At 48.8% G+C, this 20,930-nt stretch overlaps 1 protein-coding gene across 1 annotated transcript; it reads right to left on the bottom strand.

The window, feature by feature from the left end:
• Positions 1-1,421: 1,421 nt before the first annotated feature.
• Positions 1,422-19,391, bottom strand: LOC144162606 (uncharacterized). Its single transcript, XM_077693216.1, has 3 exons — positions 18,345-19,391; positions 12,320-12,632; positions 1,422-9,948 (listed from the first exon to the last, which is right to left on the bottom strand). The coding sequence occupies exons 1-3, from the start codon at positions 19,251-19,253 to the stop codon at positions 3,008-3,010; spliced, it is 8,163 nt and encodes a 2,720-aa protein (XP_077549342.1). The 5' UTR covers positions 19,254-19,391; the 3' UTR covers positions 1,422-3,007.
• Positions 19,392-20,930: the final 1,539 nt, after the last annotated feature.

Below are 20,930 nucleotides of genomic sequence, written 5' to 3'. Positions count from 1 at the left end.
GTAAATGTTTGCAAAGCAGTAAGCATCTAGACTTGAGCTCATAGCATGTCTAACAAAAAAATGTTACTTTGTGGCAATAAGGCTATTAACCAAATGTAACACAGAAAAAGTATAAAGGAAATCAGCACCAAGACAAAGGTGAGTGCCACGAGTTGTCCTGGGCAGCAAAGGCACTAGATCAAGTCTGGAATGGCTCTTGATATCGAAAAAATTACGACCTAACCAAGTCCTCTTTTTTCCCAAAATCACCAAGGGTTCAGGCCAGCTGAAGTCATCCAATTCTAGTCCATTTCGTCAGTGAAAGCAAGCACTCAAACACGGTGCTCGACATGCAATTCCAAACTTAGGGTTTCTTCACTAGGGTGTTAAGTGAAAGTACCGACTGCCCACTTCTGGCTGCTCTGACAAGCATGTCTCCGAGCCCTTCCCGTGGTATGGTGCTTCAAGTGGACAGTTTAGAATCTGCTCTTTTATGCATCAATTCCTCGTAGTTCCCCCTCTCGCCGAAAGCTGCAGTGAGGTATTTCAGTCATTCAAATGAAGCAGAGTTGTATACTGTCCTGATGACCCCTTGACAACAGACATCATAACTATAGTACCCCCTCCTCTATGAAAAGCATGGGCTTTTTATTTGTTGGCCCACTGCGAAGCATGTGCAGAGGGTTAACAACTAGGGCTTCTCATGCCGAGTATGACACATCTGGAGCGCCTCAGTGTTTACGCATAGGTGAAGAATTATACGAATCCCTGTATTTTTTTCCCCTTGATAATGATTGAGCAAAAACGTAAATTGTGACGAGATGGGCAAGTGTCCAGTTGCCCTAGGTTACGAGTTTCCCTAGTGCGAGATGGCCTATGAAGACTTGCCCTATTTGACGAGTTCACCTATGACGAGTTGGCTGGGACGAGTTCACTTGTGACGAGCTCTCCTGGACCCACTAGACACAGAGTTGTCAGTGTTTTGACTGCACGTTAGCATTGAAGTGATGCGACCAAACGAAACTAGAGGCCCCGCTACAACCGTCCAGTCACATCTCTGGCAGTCTGGCGGCTGCCGGACTAGGCCACTTCTCACGCTTTGTCTTTTGTGCAGCTATTATGCTATACAAACGGGGGCTGGAATTGTGGGTAAGTGTTGTCCCAGAGTAAATTCCCACGTGACGACGAGACACCACCTGTTAATCCAACCAGCCAACAATCCCATCCTCTTCACTCCACACCAGCCAACCAGCACTGTGTGAGCACTGTTTGCGTAAAGCTGAATTCTATCGCCCGACACCACAGAATGGCCCACAACTGTCTCGCAACTTCCGACCGTCATTCCTTCTCGCAAAACCACCTCAGAGGGCAAAATGCGGGTCAGTTTCCAGAGAAGAACCAACAGCCACCATCAGGCCATTCGCCAAGTGAGCTTCCAAGCATCAGAACAGAAGTAACTTTTATTGGGCGACTCTGCAACAAATGACTCAACCGTGTTCTTACTTGAACAAAACTTGAATGCCGCTCCGGCCATATGAACAACACTGACCCTGTTGCACCGGCACCCACTGGAAAAAATGCAGCTTTTGCATTCGAATGACTCAACACAAACAAAAGAGAAAAAAACAACAAACAACTGTAACCAGTCTGACATACAGCTGCGTATAAAATCAACTGTAGCTGCATTAAGAAGGAATCAGAAATCTCGTATTCACATGACTGCAGAGGGAAAGATGAATTTACAACAAGAAAATGTGCATGACTATGTGCAGTACGAAATGGTACTGAGCAAGAACAAGAAGCTAATTCCACAAAGAATCTTTTCGTGGAATGAAGGAAAAAAAAAAAAAAAAAGATGAATCAAGTTGTTGCACATAGGCAAGACGCACAATTGAATGACCCGATACTGAGAGTCATTTCCTCTGATTTAGGTGCACTGCAGTTAGAAGTTCGAAAGCACCAAGCCCAAAAGGACCAAAAGCGTCAAAAAGGTGTGATGATACGAGGCCACGTCTAGACAGCAGTTATGACTTGTAATTACTTCAAATACCTGCCCACTTCTACCACAAATATTGCAGAAGCCTGGGCGAGGATGTATGAAAATCTTCGAACGGAACGACAGTTAGCTTGTGCATCACAGCTTGTGCTTGAACGACATGTGCATCACACAAAAAGTGCGTGGAGTTACATACTTGATCTTTTTTTGTAAACTTGAACAGGTATTCTCTCACATCACACGACAGCAAAGAAGCATAAAAAAGCACCCAGACTTGGAACATTGAATGTGCACATAAAAACAACCGCTTCTGGTAGAAAAGTCAAAAACAAGAAAAGGCAGAGAGAGATATCAACTATGTACATGAAGCAGCGGCAATGAAGTAGGCTCTACAAAGAGTCATTAAATTGCTTCACGTCTACATGACGCGAGCAGAATAAAATGATTAAAAAAGGCCAATAAATGTTTAAATTGTCACATTTGGCGCAACCAGCACATGAGCAAACTCTTCTACAATGTTTATCTGAAATTTGAGCACCTACAAAAATTTGACAAAATTTTGTGGCAAAAGTGAAGGTATATTAAGAAGCACAAGTTCTACACTATGCCTGTAAGAAAAATAGAATAGAAAAGAATACGTAGAGACCAAAGCCTGATTTATAAATGAGTGAACTTCCAACATTGTAAACTTCAAACTGATGCACAACTGCTATGGTAATGGCCTTGCACATGCCGATTCCGCATCAAGAGCACTCGTCTAACCAGTGGAACAGAAAATCATAACCAGTTAAATGTCACATTAATGCTTGCATTGTTGCTACAAAAGACCACCTACAACAAGCGGTGCAAACTCTGCCACTTGCACACATTTGGGATGACTTCTGGGAGCTTCGGAGCAGCGCACTTTACACCAACACTCAGACACAAGTTCTGCCATCTTGGCACCTCACTTGGGAAGGGCCAACCTCAGACACGCACACTTTTGAAAGATTGTTCTATTCCCTGAGCTCCGCTTTCTTCTGTCGGGGCAGTTCACATGTAGCTCAGTCGGCGCGGTGCTGTCACAGTTTGTCGCAGTCTGCGTGGTCTCAGCACGGTCGACAGCGTCACAGTTGCGGCACCCCTCTGATGAGAAATGGTCCGCTCCCGCTGCAGCGAAGTCTCTCTCCTAATGCGGCCCGTCGACTCACTTCTCTCTCGACTTGCACGGCTGCTTCGAAGACCAGACGACACACTCTTGGCGGGGGAAGAGGAGTTGTCGTCGCTCTCTTTCCTGCGTTTAGATGGTCCTGATGGCGGCGAAGGCGCCTCCCCTTGCCGAAACGAGCTCTCGTCCGTCATCGTCTCGCTGTCCCGCATCTTGGGAGTCGTTTCGCTGAAAGACCGGCTGCAACTCGAACAGGTGAAACAACGTTTCTGCGCTCGAACCACCGTGTCCTCGATTCTCTCGGCAACCACCTTCACCGGCGTGACCCGTTCATCAGCGTCACTAGCATCCGAGGAGTCCCCATTCAAAGATTGCGACGACACCCCTGGTGTTGAGTCGGCGTCGTGACCGCGGCGTCTTTTCTGAATAGCCGCTTCCCCGTTTCCTTCGCGAGGTGCTTGCCGAAGCTGCGATGTTTCATTAGCGGAAGTAGGTTTCGCTTCCTCGTTCAAGAGGCCCAGGCTACGGCTATGGCCAGATGGTGGCGTCTCCTGCAACACTGAAGTTAGTTTGGCGCTGTTTCTGGTTACTCGTGTGGAAGCACAACCGCTAATGTGTCCGCTAATCCGCGCAGATCGCCTCACCGCTGGAGCATTTGGCATGTCACCAGTCGCAGCTGCCACTGCTGCACCGTCATGCTTTCTCTCCGTCTGACCGCATGTGCTTTTTTCAGATCGCTGTCGCTCCTGCTGACAACCGTCTCCTTCGCCATGATGGGTATGCCTTGGCGTTACAGTTACACTGTTGGCGACATTACTCGTTGCAGCCGGGGACAAGCTAGACTTGGCTCGGATTGCGGCGAGCGAAAGCCGCCCGGCTCTTGACTGGCCAGATTTCTCACTCTCAGTATTGTTGCTTGGAGGGGTATTCTGCGGTGTTTGTTTTTCCCTTCTTGGAGGTGAAGGGAGGGATGACACACTTCTGTCAAAATCAGCAGTGCTGATGGCGACATTAATTCTCCTTTGGACTTCAAAAAGAGGGTCATCGTCATCGTCAGTGTCCGAAAAAGAGGGAGGGACTTGCTCGTCGTAGTCGATCACGAATTGCTCCATGGTCTCGGGACTCTGGTGCTTTCGCAGTGACCGTCGGCGGGCCGACGACCGAAGATTACTCCTTTCTCCTTCAGAACTTGCAAAGGACGAGCGAGGCATCTGTGTCAGTCCGTTCAAGTTGTCGCTGGCCTGAGACAGCCTGGCTAAGGTGTCTTCGTCGCTCGCTCCCGTGAGAGCCATGTGGCGTCCGAGTTGTGTTGTCGACTCACAGCCAGGAATCGCTGTGTGCACCCTTCCAACAGAGGCGGCAAAGAGACGTCTGCTCGTGCTCGGGACAATGAGACTGCTACAGGCTGCACTGGCTTGCACGATATCCAATGAAGACGGAACGGAAAGCAGTGCAGACGAAATCCCTTCGCTACTGTTACGCACCTCTTCAGCCTGTAGCACACCATTCTCGTCTGATGTTTGCACTCTCGGTGTTGAACAATGTAGTTTCCCAGAAGAAATGCGGGTGTTACTGCACTCATCTTCTCGGCTTCTCTGCTGAACTTCTCTGCCTTGCATTGTGTTGCTGTCGCTTTTGGTGAAAGTACAGCGGTTGGCCGGACTGGACAAGAGCCACGTTTTGTCGGCCAAGGTTCTTGCTTTCGCGAGAGGTTCTGCTTTCCGCACCGGCATCTGCCTCAGTCCGGAGGACTTCGACCTTGCGGAACGTGGTTCGCTGTCGGAGTCACCAGATTCAGTCGTCTTTCCTCTTTCAGATCCCATCATTCTCGATGCAGCTGTTTCTCTGTCTCTTGTGGCAGCGTTTTTATCACTCGTAACTGCACCGGCAGCCTTTGTGAATGGTGTTCCTCGTGGTACTGAATCAGCCGCTTGGCTCGTTACCTGTTGCTTGCGCGCACCAATTGTTGCAGATGCCACTTTGCTCAGTGGCAGTTCCTCTTCGTCGGAGCTTGACGACGATTCACTTGCATTCCGTGATGCAGCTTTTGTGAATGATGTTCCTCGAGGCACTGAATCAGCCACTCTACTCGCTAACTGTCGCTTGCGAACACGTACCATTGCGGATGCCCGTTTGCTCAGTGGCTTTTCATCAGAGCTCAACGATGATTCATTTGCATTTAGTGATGCAGCTTTTGTGAATGATGTTCCTCGAGGCACTGAATCAGCCACTCTACTCGCTAACTGTCGCTTGCGAACACGTACCATTGCGGATGCCCGTTTGCTCAGTGGCTCTTCATCAGAGCTCAACGATGATTCATTTGCATTTAGTGAAACTGAGCTCGCATGCATCTTGCGGTTTGACAACATCAGGCATGGGCGCTTGTTATATGTTTCCAGTTCCGCTGTATCCTCGCCTGTGCTTTCATGGTCGGATTTGGTCACAGGCTTCTTTTCGACGACAGTTTGCTGCCTTCCTTGAGGCGACTTTGTAGCCGGTAGCTTGATCGCACAGGCTTGCTTGCTTCGGTGCAACTTAGAATCAACGTTATGGTCTTCCTGTTCCCTTGACGAGCTTCTTCTTGAACGACCGTTTGGTACATCCTCATCATCAGTGTCGTTGGACGCTCTCTCAGAATTCCGCTCACGCTGCATACTTCTGTTCGAAATTCCCGCCGCAGGGCCTGCTTCTGGTGGCTTCACAGCCCTTGTGAGGTGTGAACGCCGACCGGGTCCCCGCTGCCCACAACGGTTGGTGCTTGCATCATTCGAGTCAGATTGCGAAGACTCCGCAATTTCTTCACGTGCAGCTTTGTTCTTTACCGAATGCAACAATGGTGGCGACTGCGTTTTAGAAAACGGCTGCTGCTTTTTCTGCAAACCCCCAGCTTGTAGTATGGTTTTCAGCCCCTGTGATCTTTCTGACAAGCCCTGGCATGAACGTCTGCGAGTATGCCTTGCATCCACGTCCGAAGCAATGTCCTGAGTATCATGCATCCCCTCAAGCCGCTTCCGTTTCACTGCGGACGGTCCTGTGCAGATACTTTGCTCCGAGAAAGACGTCGATTCTGTTGCGTCACCAATCGCAGGCATGGCTCTTGCCACCTGCCCTGGCTTCGAGGGGCTGTGGCCTGTGCTCAAACTGGATGCACTCCCATCACTGCTTACGTCTTCATCGCTGCCCGATTTCGAAACATTGTTTTCATCGGTTGCAGCTGATTGTTTTTCATCAGCCAACACCTTCTTTTCATCAGCCAACACCTTCCTCCCACTTGGACTGGCACCTCTGAAAGGCATCTTCTTTGCAGACATGGTCCTTCCACCAGTGGATGTGCCTACATCGTCAGACTCACTAGGAAGAGCAGACGTTGAGGATTTAGGTGTCTCCGGCGGTTGCGGCAACTTGAAAACGGGACGTTCCTCAGAAGGCCACCTGTCACTTCTGCTTGGTCTGAGGATGATCCTTTCACTCTCAATCACCGGCACCCTTTCTGGCTGCGAAGACAGTGAGCGTCTTTCAGGGGACGCCATGACAGTGGAGGCCTGGGAAAGGCTTGAAGCTCTCTGGCTCTGCACCAAAGGTGATTCGTCGTCTGCTGAGAGGTCCACGGTGTCGGCCTCGGACTCAACAGCCAAACAGCCACTTTGCGACGCGTTCAATTTGACATCGCGTATCACTGACTTCCGTTTCGGCTTTGGATCTCTTGCTGGCTTGCCGTCAGCCACGGCCGAAGCAGCAGTTTCTCCAGGCACTGAAGAGGCATCTTGCTGTCCATTTAGGACATTGTGTGCCGATTCTTCTTTCGGGCCAGAAGAACCTGCAAACTTGTTACACTCTTGTTGCTTTGAAGAAGCTTGATTTTTCTCAACCAACTTCCTGGCAGGTGACTTGTTTCCTGGAGAGTCAGAGTAATTTCCGTGGCACGGTCTACAAGGTGAACTCTTTGCTTCCTGATGCCTCGAAGTACAAGATGCACGGCGTCTGTCTGGAGCTTTATCATCCAGCTCAACGGTGGAGTCTGAAGAGGCTGTAATTTTCTGCCTCTGCTGGAGCACTGGGAGCTTGGCCACTTTCTCGGTCTCCTTGGAATCGGACAAGTCGGAAGATTCATAATCCGATGACTCCTCGCTTTCATCCCCGCAGAAACTCTCCCCCTTGGCAATTTCGATGTTTGATGGAGTAGATGACTGCGAGAGCTCTGTGGTAGGGACTGAATTGCTTGCCTGTGTGCTTTGTTGCTGCGAGCACACAGGTGATCGCTGCCCGCACAGTATTTCATCGGCCGACTGAGAAGACGATGCTGGCTTTTTGTAATTAGCTTTGACAGCTTCATCTTCACTCAAATCCTCTTCCGAAGAATCGACAATCCTGTTTGAATGTATCTTACGTGTGTAACTTGGCGTCACATCTACAGATGAACGCAATGCCCGATGGCTCTGAGAAATTTCACTGCGCGCTTTTTGGTCAGAACTTGACAATGCTGTAAGCTTCTTCTGCTGCTCAGGGTTTGACGGTTTACCACTCTCCTTCTGGATGACCGTCTCACCACACGACTCTGACTCTGATGAATCATTTGTTGCTGAAGAGTCGTCGCTGTCTGTCTGCTGCGTCAGCTTTGCGCCTGGAGCTCTGCCAGTCGACGTTGTAGACTTCCTGGTGTTTTTTGTGCTTGAAGATGATCGCAAACAACGTGAAGGCTTTTCATCAGGATCGCTGCCGCCCGGACTAGAGCTAACTTCAGGCTGTCTCGCGCCGTGTGATGTTTGACCTCTGACAGTTGCCTCAACAACTCGCTCGTCACATGACTCCTGTTCTGAGGAGTCAGCAATTATGCAGGGATTTGCCTTCCTTGTGCCAACAGATCGGCGTTGTTTCACTGGTCCACTTTCTTCAGATTCTGAATCTGATCCCCTCTGCAACTTAGAGGAACTGGAAGACTCGTGGATTTGCGGTGAAGTGTCACGCCCACTGTCCCTGGTTGACGCAGCCTCTGATCCGTCTTTGGACTGAACGCCACGCCTCAGAGATGGGCGCTTGCCGGAGTCGGGTTCCTGGTGATGCACCGGAAGTCCTTCTGAAACTTCTTCAGCTGAACTGTCATCTTCTGAACCTGACTGCTGCACACGATGGCAAGGCTTGCCCAGTTGTGGGCCCTGTAACTGCGAGTGCACAGGTGATTGCTGCCCGCACGGTATTTCATCGGCCGACTGAGAAGACGACACTGGCTTTTTGTTGTTAGCTTTGACAGCTTCATCTTCACTCAAATCCTCTTCCGAAGAGTCGACAATCCTGTTTCGATGTATCGTACGTGTGCAACTTGGTGTCACATCTACAGATGAACGCAATGCCCGACGGCTCTGCGAAAGTTCACGGCGTGATTTTTGGTCAGAAGTCGACAATGCTGCAAGCTTCTTCTGCTGCTCAGAGTTTGGCGGTTTACCACTCTCCTTCTGGATGACCGTCTCACCACACGACTCTGATGAATCATTTGTTGCTGAAGAGTCGTCGCTGTCTGTCTGCTGAGTCAGCTTTGCGCCTGGAGCTCTGCCAGTCGACGTAGACTTCCTGGTGTTTTTTGTGCCCAAAGATGATCGCAAACAACGTGAAGGCTTCCCACTGGTATCGCTGTCGCCTGGACTCGAGCCCGCTTCAGGTTGTCCCGCGCTGTGTGATCTTTGATCTCTAACAGTCGCGTCAACGACCTGCTCATCACACGAGTCCTGTTCTGAAGAGTCAACAATTACGCAGGGCTTCGTTTTTCTCGAGCCAACAGATCGGCGTTGTTTCACTGGTCCACTTTCTTCAGATTCTGAGTCTGATCCTCCTTGCAATTTACAGGAGCTGGAAGACTTGCGGCTTTGCGGAGAAGTGTCACGCCCACTGCCCCTGGCTGGCCCAACCTCCGATCCACCTTTGGACTGAACGCCATGGCTCAGAGATGGGCCCTTGCCGGAGTCGGGTTCCTGGCGATGCACCGGAAGTCCTTCCAAAACTTCTTCGGCTGAACTGGCGTCTTCCGAACCTGACTGCTGCCCAGGACGACAAGGCTTGCGACGCTGCTGTGAAGCTGTTTCTGCCGCACCTTCCTCCGACTCGTCCTCTGACTCATCTTCCAAGCCTGACGAATCGTCACTCACCGTTGACGACAGCTTACGAGTGATGCGAGATGTTCGGCGCCGCGGCAAAGCTGTCTCCTCAGCTTCTGTTCCCGATTCTGCTTCCGAGCTAGATGTAATGGCAAGCCGAGTGGCGTTCTTCGATGCTGACTGCCTGCCTGCTCTGTTACTAATCCGTGGCAAAGCCGCTCCGTTAGCACGTACAACTGGCACGACTTCTGACGAGTCTTCCGAACCACTGCTATGATCGGGTGACCGGTGCTTACCGTTGCTAAGCACTTGTTGTCGAAGAGTTTCTTTCGTACGCAAGTCGCGCATCTTTTGCGTGGTGGCAGTTGCTGATGCCCTGCCTCCGTGAGTTGCTGCAGTCCTGGCATCATCACCTCGCTGATGCTTTCGGGGTGCACCCTCTGCAAGTTCTGGAGCAGATGTCCGAGTCTCCTTTGCGCTGCCTTGGGCTGGCCTCTTGCCAATGTCCGAAGTGGTGCCTGTTTGGTCACCCTTTTTTTGCACTTTCAGATCCGACTTCTGCACTGTGGAGTTTGTGCACTCTGATGAATCGGTAGTCATTTCACCGTGACCTCCACTCTTTGTCCCATTTGACCTCTCTCGCTGAAATGAGATGCCGTCTGCATCTTTTGAGGGGTCTGTGTCCTTCTCCAGTGCGGGCGTTTCGTCCTCTGACGCAATCGTGCCTGCAGTCTTGCCACCTGCATTTTGTGAAAGAGTACACATGCTTCGCCTTTTCCACACACATACACACACACACACACAAAAACCATTAGCTGGACACAAACAGAAAGCACATCATTTGAACAAAGGGTTGACGTAACTGAAAGTAGCTGAAGTCCTCGCCTAGACGCCATTTATTGAGGTTGTAACTGTAGCCAACCAACCTTTTTTTTGCCTCGAACAAGCGCAACGTCCCACGTTCACTGCAACTTTGCTAGTATCCAAAGTCTCTGCAGAAAAACAAATTGCAGCAATAGGCTGCAATAGTTTGTTTTATGGCTGTAAAAGTTTCAAATCTTCTGAAATTCATCAAACACACCTGCCACCTGTGCCAGCTTTGGGAATTTCTTTTTTTACGTAGGCAAATTTTGTGCTTCTGGAAAACTAACTTCAGATATGTTTTCCCCTGCGCACAAAAAGCTACACAGTTGAATCCCTTTATATAAGAGACACGCAAAGGGCAGCGGTTCCTGTATAAGCAGTGTACCCCTTATAAGCAGCGTACTATGTTTTCACTAACCACTCAACCCCTACTAGTTCAATGTGGGCACCGTATGACTAAAACAGGTGCAAAAGTGCACAACAGCATGTTGCTAAAGGTTTACTCTAATTCATGTTTCGCCCCCAGAATTTATGAAGTAGTTCTGAATCTTTGTTCGCTTCATGGCTGTATTTACACAGTTTTTTACAACAGCTTCTACTCTCTTCTTTCACTGTTTGCAGAAGATTGAAGAAGAATCCTGACGAATAGCCAGAGCACACAGCTTCTTCTACTGTGCACTCTGGCTATTCATCACGCTTGCAGGACTCAACACTTGCGGTGCTTCTTGATTGCGAGCCACGCGATTGGGAGAGTCCACTGCGCACTCCTGGTGTGTTTGGCTCGCGCAGGAGCCCGAATGCACAATTGCGCTCGTACGCAAGGCGGTAAGCTTTAACCACTTCTGTAAGTATCCTTTCCATTGGCAGGGCTCCTCGTTGTCGTTTCGTAGCTGACTGAACCACTGTGCGTTTGCTGAAGTTATAATAAATAGTGACCGCGGCTGTCAGTTGTCCCCTTTGATTCCACAACAGACGCAACTGCAGTTAGTAACTGGTGGCACTGCATCTGAAGCTAAAATGTCTGTTACAAGTGAGATTGTTGATTAAAGTTCAAGAATGACTTGTCCCTTATAACCAACTGTCTTCTACATCCGATGTCTGTTATAAAAGAGGTCAATTTAATGGGAAAGATAGGACAGCCAACCATGTGGGTGAATAGTGTCTCTTATACCCGATTCTCTGTTACATCCATGACTCTTATAACGAGGTTCAACTGTAAGATGTCAACTGGACACGCCTGTCCAATCTCTCGTGAAACCCCCCGAGACCAGACCAACAGGGGGCTGTGGCCTTTATCCATTATCTCGGTAGTGTGGAAAGTGTAACCGGGAATTCAAATACATTTCATCTAACCGCTACCTAGCATGAAAAGTGGAATGAGTGTCGTGGTTCTTTTTCTCACTCAACACCACTGCCGACTATTAAGAAATTCCTCTTGGGACTGAAGTCTGCCTGTGCACTTCAAAAGGAAAAGCATTAAGGTTTATCCTCACGATACTTATTGAAAACACCCTCACTACTTCTTCATGTTTGCATCTCTTTCTTTGCTTCCGTTTCCAGTCTTCTGGAGTGAACTTGTACTGTGACAGGCAGAGTGGCGACATCCCAAACTTCCGCGGAACCAGAGTTCTCAGTGGCACGGGTGCAGGCCTGCTCTACTGACCTGCCTTCAAGCTCACCAGTCATGTTATATCCCGCCAGCAATACACGCACTAGTCCAAGTCTTGTTTCACACCTGGTAATGTGCTAAGATGGCCCAACGCCACTGCACTAGGCTTGTACCATGGAGACCTGGGTTTAGTTCCCTAGGAACCCTATGTGCTTTTTATTCCCTCTTTACAACAGCCGCATTTCCTGTACTGGACAAAAAAAAACTCTGGTTTCTTGTAGAATGGTGCACCTAAGGCTTTCACCTTACGGAAAGAAAAATAAACACTGCAGTTCGATCTCGCCTAGTAGCAAAATGGCTCTAATATTATGCCAGACAGAACCTTCGCAATACTGTCTTTCTTGAAAGACTCCAGAAAGATTCTAGAAGGCACAGAATACACCTCCAGGGAACCCCTGCGAGGTCGTACAAAAACAACGGGAAAAAGGCCCTACAAAGACCATAGAACCCTAGACGGCAGAGAACTTCTCCAGGGAACTCAGGCAAGTTTGCATAAAATCGTCGGAAAGAAAGCTCTAGAAAGACCCCAGAAAGACTGTAGAAAAAAAAAGAAGGACTCTAAGACATTCCCGCCTTACCTTTCGTCCCTCCGGGGTCTTTCCCACTTGTCGATTCCCTCTTGCGCCTCTTTGCCGGCTGCGGAGACGACGGCCGCACAAACTCCGCCCTCCTCCCGCATTCCTGGGCTTTCTTTCCGGCCATGCTCGGTCGCTCAGGGCTGGGGCTGCCCAAGAAGGACCTGAGGAAGCTGTCCGTGATGCACAGCGAGCTGCCGGCCTCGCTGATCAGCTCCGAGTTGGGCTCGGTGTCGGTCGCCCGGGGACTCACGATGGCCGACGGAATGCGACGCAGCGTCGAGTCTAGGATGCCCCGCAGCTGGTTGTCCTCAACCTGGGCCGAGAGGGAAAACACTTAACGAGCCTTGCGAGGACATTTCAAGGGACAGCCAGCCGATTTTTGCGGATTATATGCTCTCTATCCCAAATGAAAGGTCATCACTTGAAACACTGTGAACCGAAACGGTCTGCCTGATACGGCCCTCGAACATTCAACATTCAAAAGGGAAATTTTTAGACGCACCATGCTTATGCAAGCTGTCAAAAGGAATGCTAGCAACCATGACATTGAGCAGAGATGTAACATACTTTTAACTGTGTGCGAGATGAGAAGCGGTATTTAAAAACTTCTCCACAGCTAAAACAATAACGGAGTGCAGCCTTTCCCACTCCTTTATGCAGCTTTCGAATCACATTGAAACTGATCGAGCTGTTTGTATACGTACGGTAGTGTCATGTTTAGACACTACAAGGCGCCACCTTTCAGATTTTAATAACTTTAGTGCCAAATTAAAATTATTTGTCCTAGTTCACTTATAGTTCCCTGCGGTTACCCCACTATACAAAACGCCGGCTTCCATATGAGTTAACTCTTTCATTACCACGCCTATTCAAATCGATCACCGGTGATCGATGATTTATATTGCCTATTCCAACATGTTGTAGTCGTTTCTCGTACACCTAATGCGGCCAGTGGTTAGTCTAGGCACTGCCCTTTTAGAATCAGTTTAAATGTTCCCACTCCATCAACATTGAGATTTTTGGCAGCGTTTTTTGCGAGCTGAGGTGCGTGTGTTTTTGAGGAAGGGGGCGTGGCTGCTGCACTTGAGGAAAAAGGACGCAGATCATGGTTAGGCTGCCTTACCATAATATTTTTTTTTGTCAAAAGGCTCCTGGCAATACAAATACCAAATAATGCGGTCAGTCAGCTTTGTAATCCGGCAGCGTTAAAGGGACCCTGCAACACTCTTTGAGCAGTGCAAGTAAACCTGCGCGACGTTTTAGATTACACTGCCAGGAATACCTGAGCCAAATATTACACGTGCACGTGAAGCGGTGAGCGCGCAAATCGATGTGAAAGACGCGGAAAAACCAACCGCTCTCTCTTCAGTTGTCCTCATTATGCAACCCCTGGCATGGCCTATGGGACGTCACATAGGCCATGGCTGCCCGATCGGCTGTCACTGGTCAACTTCGCGGGTAGATTCTCCCATTTCCGTCGTCGTCATCGCTGTGTACGAACCTCTTCTATGCCTGAACCTGTAGGCACAGTTTTGCCGTTTCTTTTGTGTTTTGAGTGCGCGCGGAGTTTGAGTGATGAGCTCAATACTTCCCTTTCAACGGGACCACTCGACTACAAACGTTTATTGCTTCAAAAACGCCCTACCAACCCGAGCGCACACTTGCGAGCAGGCACCCATGCCTGCTTTTTTGTCGCACCAGACCGGAAATAGGCCCCTCCGCGTTGCGGAGAAAAGGAGAAAACTACCCGGCATGTGATATATCGAAGGCCGCCGAAGAGAACGCCGCGAGCCGCCCCCCTCTCCGGGAGAGAGCGCGCAGCTTTCGTCGCGTTGTCCGCGGTCGAGTTGAGAGGGAACGATTATGCGCGATTTCTCATCGCGCGTAGTTTTGTTAATTGTGAACGGATTTTCATAATTCTTGCGGGAGGAGATTTCTGGGACAATAGACTTTATCCCAAAATGTATTACTAGTAGTCGATGGCAAGTGTTGCAGGGTCCCTTTAAGAGGTGATAATTACTTGAATATGGCCCCAGCTATTCACTAATGATCTTTGGTTCGGACAAAGGGCAGCTTTATTCTCCCAAAGCTTATTTCTGATGGTCCCCCGCATGTCTAGCAAGTGTGCCTGCCATTTTCAACCAGTTTCGGTTCAGTTTTTGCATTGCGAAATTCATATTTGGCGCTACTACGCAGTTACCCAACTACAAGCTCATTTGCCATGGCGCCTCCGTTGCCCGCTACTGCTCCTCAAAACAAGCATGCCGCTCGCGCTTCCACTTTATCTACACCTTGTTTCTGCGATAAGAGCTTCCGTTGAAAGTCAAACAATAACACCAAGTCTTCGGGTATCAGTTCAGACGAGGAGAACGCTTCCAATTGGCCTTGAGCACCGCCAGCTGTTCACCGGCCACTTTCGGTTTCATAGGAGGGTATTTCTGTTCTGGCAAAGTCTCCAACAGCCTTGTATTTGTTTCTTTTCAAAATTGTTAGGTGGCGCTGCAATGTAGTAGGCTCGTAGTGCTGAACTCGCTTTACAGCCCGACGGCGGCTTGGTGAAAGCTTGCTGGGCATGATTCGAGGGCATCGTACGTTATTCCTGCAAGCAGGGCTACCATAGTGAGTCAGAACATGATATTAAACCGCAAATGAAAGTTCTGACTCATAAGTGATCATCAGAACATCAACAAGCATCTACCAAAGAGTTTGGTTCTCAACTCCAAGCGGATTTTTTCACATCGCTTGCTTGCCTTCAATATTGTGCCAGTCATAATCATCGACAAGCTGTTTTTACATCACGTGGAGGCTAATTTGGGCCTTTAATAATGTCAAACCAGATTTCTTCTAGAGAACCATCCAAAATAGCAAAATTTGAGGGCTTCACCACATGGCACAGGCACCACGCGGGCTAACATTTTCTTTTATATCTTACAAATTGTACTGTGCAACTCAAATTTTTTTCTACGGCGGGTTATTGAAATGTCTACCCACAAAATGTATATTCTAAATTTTTTCTACTACTGGTCGTTTATTATACACAACTTACTTTTTTCTTATTTTCTTCGACGCGTGGACAAACATTTCGAATGCGATAACTTTTTTCGCAATCATTATTTAGGAAAACATTATTAAAACTGGTGTCGTTGGAAAGCGCATGGAATAATTTGCATTTTATGTCACTGCAATGTGTGCCTAACCAATATGTATAGCACAAAAAAAAATGTTTTGTTAGACCCTTAAAAATTGGTCAATTTCCCGCAGTAACGAAAGAGTTAAGGACCATGCACTCCACAAGTTGCCCCAGCGTGTCATCACCACACCCCGCTGTTCCTCCAAACGGCACAGAGGGCATTACTGTGAGTATTCAGAATTTTAAAAGAGTTTTTTCTGTGATTTTAGGGATTTCATCTGCTTATGAACTACCGTGGCAACGACAAATAAACTAGGTGAGAAAAAGCAGACAGTGTGATGCATTAAGCCCAATCTGCTTTCCAAGTGCACGCACGTTGAGTTCGATTCCCGGCTGCGGCTGCCTCTTTTCTTATGAAGGCGAAAAGAAATAACACCCCTATGTTCGACATTTCGGCACACGCTAAAGATCCCCACGTGGTCAAAATTAATCCGGAGCCCTCCACTACGGCTCGCCTCATCGCCTGTGTAGAATAAGTGTGTTAAACCTCATAATCATCATTACCAAAGTGCACACACATGCTCACATCTGGGTCTCTTGCCTTAGGTGGAGTGATACACTACATGTGCTATGCTGTTTTTAACTTGTAATGAAGCATAGCGATCCAAACTACCAACTGATTTTCCTTCTAAATGAAGCACAATATATTTAAAAGCCAGCCAAGCAGAGGGTCTCATCTGTGCATGCGTAGAAATATCAGTTCTTTATCAGAGAGCGTGACGAAAGCCATGCTGACACATGCCTCTCCAAGTGCAAACACTTTGTTCTTATTCTACAATTTCACACATCAGACATGGATCTTATCAAGCTTGGACACTCGCGCGGTAAACGCGTACGGTGAAGTGCAAGAACAGAGTTAATAATCGCCACCGCGAGGTTAAACATGAAAGTGGAAGACTCGCGATGACTAGTTTTTGCAGGAATTTGTCAAGATGTAGATTGTTTTTTTTTCCCCTTTCAAGTAGGTACTGAAAATCACAAATTTGTGCCCCCCAAGGAAAACTACAAGTTTATCCATGAGTGCATTACTCATTTCACCACATCTGAAATCTTAGTGCAAGAACAACTGCTTCAGGCAAGAAAAAAAAAAGAAAAAAAGAATGTCAACAGCCTTTCTTTCCGTGGTTTCAGATGAACCCAATTGCAATTTTATCCGAGCAGTGCTTAGCAAGCACATTTGCCTTCCTGACCCCTTACAATTCTAGTGAGGTGCTTGAGTAACTGTAGCTCAAACTGAAAAGACCTTTAAGTCTGTATTGATGGACCAGGACATAGAGCTAAGCAAAAGCAGCCACCGAAGGGGCCTAGCACGAGCATTTACACCCCCTAAGCCCATAAATATCACGCTTTTTCAGGAAACCATGCATTCTGGTCCAGGGGAAAGCTTCAATAAAGGAATTTCAATTGTCACTTGAGAGTAGGCATGACACCTCTTTTTACGAGCCCCTAGGGGATTTCCCCTTCCGACAGCCCCAAGATGATGATGATGATTGCTATTGGCTTCCCCTTTGTAGCGGGGTGATGACGTGTCATTTTACCAAAAAGGACTAATATACCTATGTTTTACACTCTCCGTTTAATACTAGCGCTGCTTAGGGCAGGCACAAAATACTTTTTTTCCTGTTACAGGTGGTAACTATCCTAGGCAATATTCCCCTCTCAGCTTTTCGTCCACCAGCATTCTAATCTTCTTTTCGTCCCCTCGACAGCCTTGAAGTCAACTTCCTTCGAGATATCCTTAAATCCTAGGGCTTCTGGAAGCCGAATGTTTCCCTCATGTAGATTTGGATGGATACCTTCACATTGTAACACTATGTGCCGCTTAGTTTCTGTTTCTTTTCCGCAGACCACGCATACCCCATCATTTTGAGAATGCTTCCCCACAAAGCTCTTAGTTTGCAAGCAACCTGCTCTAGCCTCAGAAAGCAAAGCACTGCCTTGGGAATTATCATAGAAATTTTCCTTTCTGAGGTCCAGTTTCTCAGCCCTGTACATTTCTAACGACATTTTAGCTTCCATTTTTTCGTTTAACAAATGAGAAAAGTAGGCTTTGCCACGAAGCGTCCGCACAAGCTTTCCAGATTCCCTGCATGAAACACGCTTTACAGGTTCGATTTTCTGCAGTGCATCCACGTTGAGTGAAAAGGCTAAGCATGGAATTAAAGAACATTTCTTTTAGGCACACGAGGAAATGCTTTTTGTGTGTGCCTCGTTCAGTGACCACCACCAAGGCAAGTTCTGTCGCCTTTCCTGTTGAACTGTGGCAGAGGCTCTAATTTCCCCGATTAAGCCAGCTGAGCCTTCCCCATGCCTCTACACGAGTGGCGTGACTTGGGCTCACGTTCCCTGCCTCTTATGCCACCTGAAAATGCTCGCCAAACCCAAGCCAGCACTGCTGATTGCTTCCGCCATCAGTTGTATTTAGAACGCACTGAGGCAGTTGAGAGAGAGCAATTTGTGTCTGGATTGGGCTCCGCGATATCGGGCAATGCCTCTGTAACCATGTGTGATACCACCCTGTCCATTCTTTTATAGCATCAACTGAGAATCGAACGCACAGTATTGAGGCATGAAGCCTCTCTGTTGACCTGTGAAGTCCCCACCCCCATTGGCCGAGTGAGGGCACTACCACCACACTGTAACCTTTAACAAGATCCTCCCCTCCTGACAATTGCACAACTCCTTAAGAGGAGAGGGGGTATTTCATTCCGCATCTCGCTAGCACAAGGAGAGGAGTGGGGTGTAACCCAACTCTAGAACCGGGTCGGGTAGATCAAACCATGCGACCGTACACAGGTATCGAGCGTAAGCGCCAGGCACGCTGGCGGGCCAAACCTTCGGTGCAGAAGCAGCCTCCTCGGGCTCGGGGGCCACGCTGTCGCCGTCCACGAAGGTGAACATGTCCTGCTCGTCGGCCGCAGCGTCGCACGCGGACCTGAGGCAGAAGCCGGCCCCGCGGGACACCACCATCGCCCGACACGCCCGGAGCAGCTCCGTCACGTCCAAGGCGCCGTTGCACAAGGCGGCGATCAGCTTGGGGCCAGACTTGGGCGTCGACGACGCGGGCAGGAGTGCGACCAGCGCCGGCCGGGCGATGAACCACTCGCGGAAGTCGAACGCCGCCGGCTCGATCGACAGCACGGTGCACTTGACGGCTCCCCAGCCGCTGGCCGGCCCCTGCTGCCGCGCCAGGCACACGGCGCACACGACGAACTTGAAGTAGAGTTCGGGGCTCGCGCAACGGCGAGGGCACCAGGCGGCGAGCTTCTGGTAGACCTCCAGCGCTTCGCGGGACGTTGAGATAGCACGCGTCCGCACTAGCACGTCCCAAACCAGGTGTCGGTTCTTCATCAGGATGTAGCAAACTCTCGAGAGCGCCTGTTTGAGGTTATTGCAGATTATTCCGACGTCCAGTGCGTACGAGAGAATGGCGCACTGGTGTTCCCAGTATGGGAACTGCTCCCAACAGCCGCCGCTCGCGAGGAAGTCGCGCGAACGGAGGTGAAGGTGAGCGCAGATCTCGTAGAGGACGGTGAGCAGTTCTCTCGACAGCTGCTGGCGCTGCTCCTCGGAGCTGTCATCGCCGGGGGAGGAGACGGCACGCGCGACTTTTGCCGCATGCCGCATGAACGACACGAGCGCGGCCGTTAGATCGTCGCAGCACGCGACGTGCGAAAGTCGGCCGTGGACATCGTCGACCCACGTTGACAGCCGCTCGGAAGCTTTGCGCAAGTTCGGGGGCATCGCCGCAACTTCGGTGAAGCGGTTTGGTAACGTGTAAGTTTGCAATACACGGACAAATATGAGCTACACTGGCCGACCACGAGTACATGCAAAAACGTGCTCTTCAAACTTGTTTTGTTTTGGCATTGGATCGGATTGGATTAAAAAGTGACCCTTTATTTTGATGGTGATGACGATGGTGTATAGAAAAGCGGAGGGCTCCAACCTGTTGATATGGTTGGGAAGAAACGGGAAGCATTTTATTTTATTTTAAAATACAAGTATTTTTATATTGTCGTAAATGTAAACATACGCAAGCAGTTGGTGTCATCGCATTTGACGAGGCACGCGTCGTCTGCTATTCAAGGGAATGCAACAATCACTCCTCTTCCTTTCATCACGCCTACAGTTCACGTCTGCTATCACTTGTACCTCTTCTTTCAAACCTGTTACTTCCGGAGTCCCCCAGGGCAGCGTACTAGGACCGCTACTGTTTTTAATCTATATTAACGACTTACCATCCTGTGTCTCTTCCCGAATAAGAATCTTTGCTGATGACTGTGTGATTTACCGAATAATTTCTTGAGATAATGACCGTGAAGCTTTGAAAACTGATATTAACGCTATCAATGCATGGTGCTCATCTTGGCTAATGACCCTAAACCATTCTAAAACTAAGTATATGTCCTTCACTAATCGCGCCTCCCGCTTTCCTACCTCCTACGTGCTCAATAACCATTCAATCAACCCGATCTGTCATGGCATTATCACATAAAACACACCCTGGCTTCCGCTAATCGCTCTTTCGGTTTTCTAAAGCGTAACCTTAAACATGCTCCTTCTGACATTCGAAAACTTGCCTTTACTACACTAATACGTCCTAAAATTGAGTATGCATCAGCCATTTGGGATCCCCAGCAGGCATACGTCGTAACTGATATTGAATCTCTGCAAAACCGGGCTGCTCGCTCCATATATTCAGACTACTCACCTCATTCTAGCGTCACAGCACTAAAACGTCGCGCCGAACTACCTGATCTAGTACATCGCCGCCAACTTTCCCGCCTATCACTGTTCCATAATAGCTGTATCACCACGCGTCACTTCACGATGATTTCTTCGAGCCACCTTCAGTCATTTTCCCTCGCCGAGACCACTCCTACAAAGTTAAACGCACAAATTGCCACTCATCTGCCTTTGCCCGGTCTTTCATTCGCATGCGGCTAAAAGGAGGAAATTATTCCACGTTTTGATTGGCTCCTGAAACCACTGACAGTTGGGGACAAAAGTTAGGGACATTTAGGGAATTTGTTGCTGCAGCGAGCAACGTTTATAGATACTTTTATCTAAAAACGTTGGCAGCGAGCAGGCTTGTGGTCTTGCGCTTCGCCTCCTAGGGAATTCCCTGTAAGAAGCTGAGAAACGGCTAGAACTGACGCGTCCTTCTGTAATTAATTCTGTTTTGGCAGGTGTCTTGCTTGGTGATATTTTTTTTATGAATGTAGAGCGTGCCTGCCTGACCGTGTCCAAGGTTTCGCCCCTAGTTTGTCCAGCGCTGGTTCCTTTATTCTTATAAACTTCAGTTTTCCCCCTCCGTATGGCCCTAATAATACTGCTGCCGCACCAATCAATCATCAGACTTGGAGGACGTATTCTGCATTATTTCTCGGACGCTGAATTATCCCTGCATTTAAGTTT

The sequence above is a fragment of the Haemaphysalis longicornis genome, unplaced genomic scaffold, assembly GCF_048455015.1.
Source record: "Haemaphysalis longicornis isolate Haplotype H1 unplaced genomic scaffold, Haemaphysalis longicornis Haplotype H1 scaffold_12, whole genome shotgun sequence".
NCBI classification, from domain to species: domain Eukaryota; kingdom Metazoa; phylum Arthropoda; class Arachnida; order Ixodida; family Ixodidae; genus Haemaphysalis; species Haemaphysalis longicornis.
Note: the sequence above shows the minus strand (reverse complement) of the source record. Positions and strands in the feature narration are given on the sequence as shown.

What these genes read in the sequence shown, in the direction of transcription:
- LOC144162606 (XM_077693216.1), bottom strand. Translation starts at nt 19,253, where the DNA reads ATGCCCCCGAACTTGCGCAAAGCTTCCGAGCGGCTGTCAACGTGGGTC. An exon ending in AGGCTGCTTCTGCACCGAAG is followed by an intron (nt 12,633 to 18,344) that starts GTTTGGCCCGCC and finishes CTCTCGGCCCAG; the next exon opens with GTTGAGGACAACCAGCTGCG. An exon ending in AGACCCCGGAGGGACGAAAG is followed by an intron (nt 9,949 to 12,319) that starts GTAAGGCGGGAA and finishes CACAAAATGCAG; the next exon opens with GTGGCAAGACTGCAGGCACG.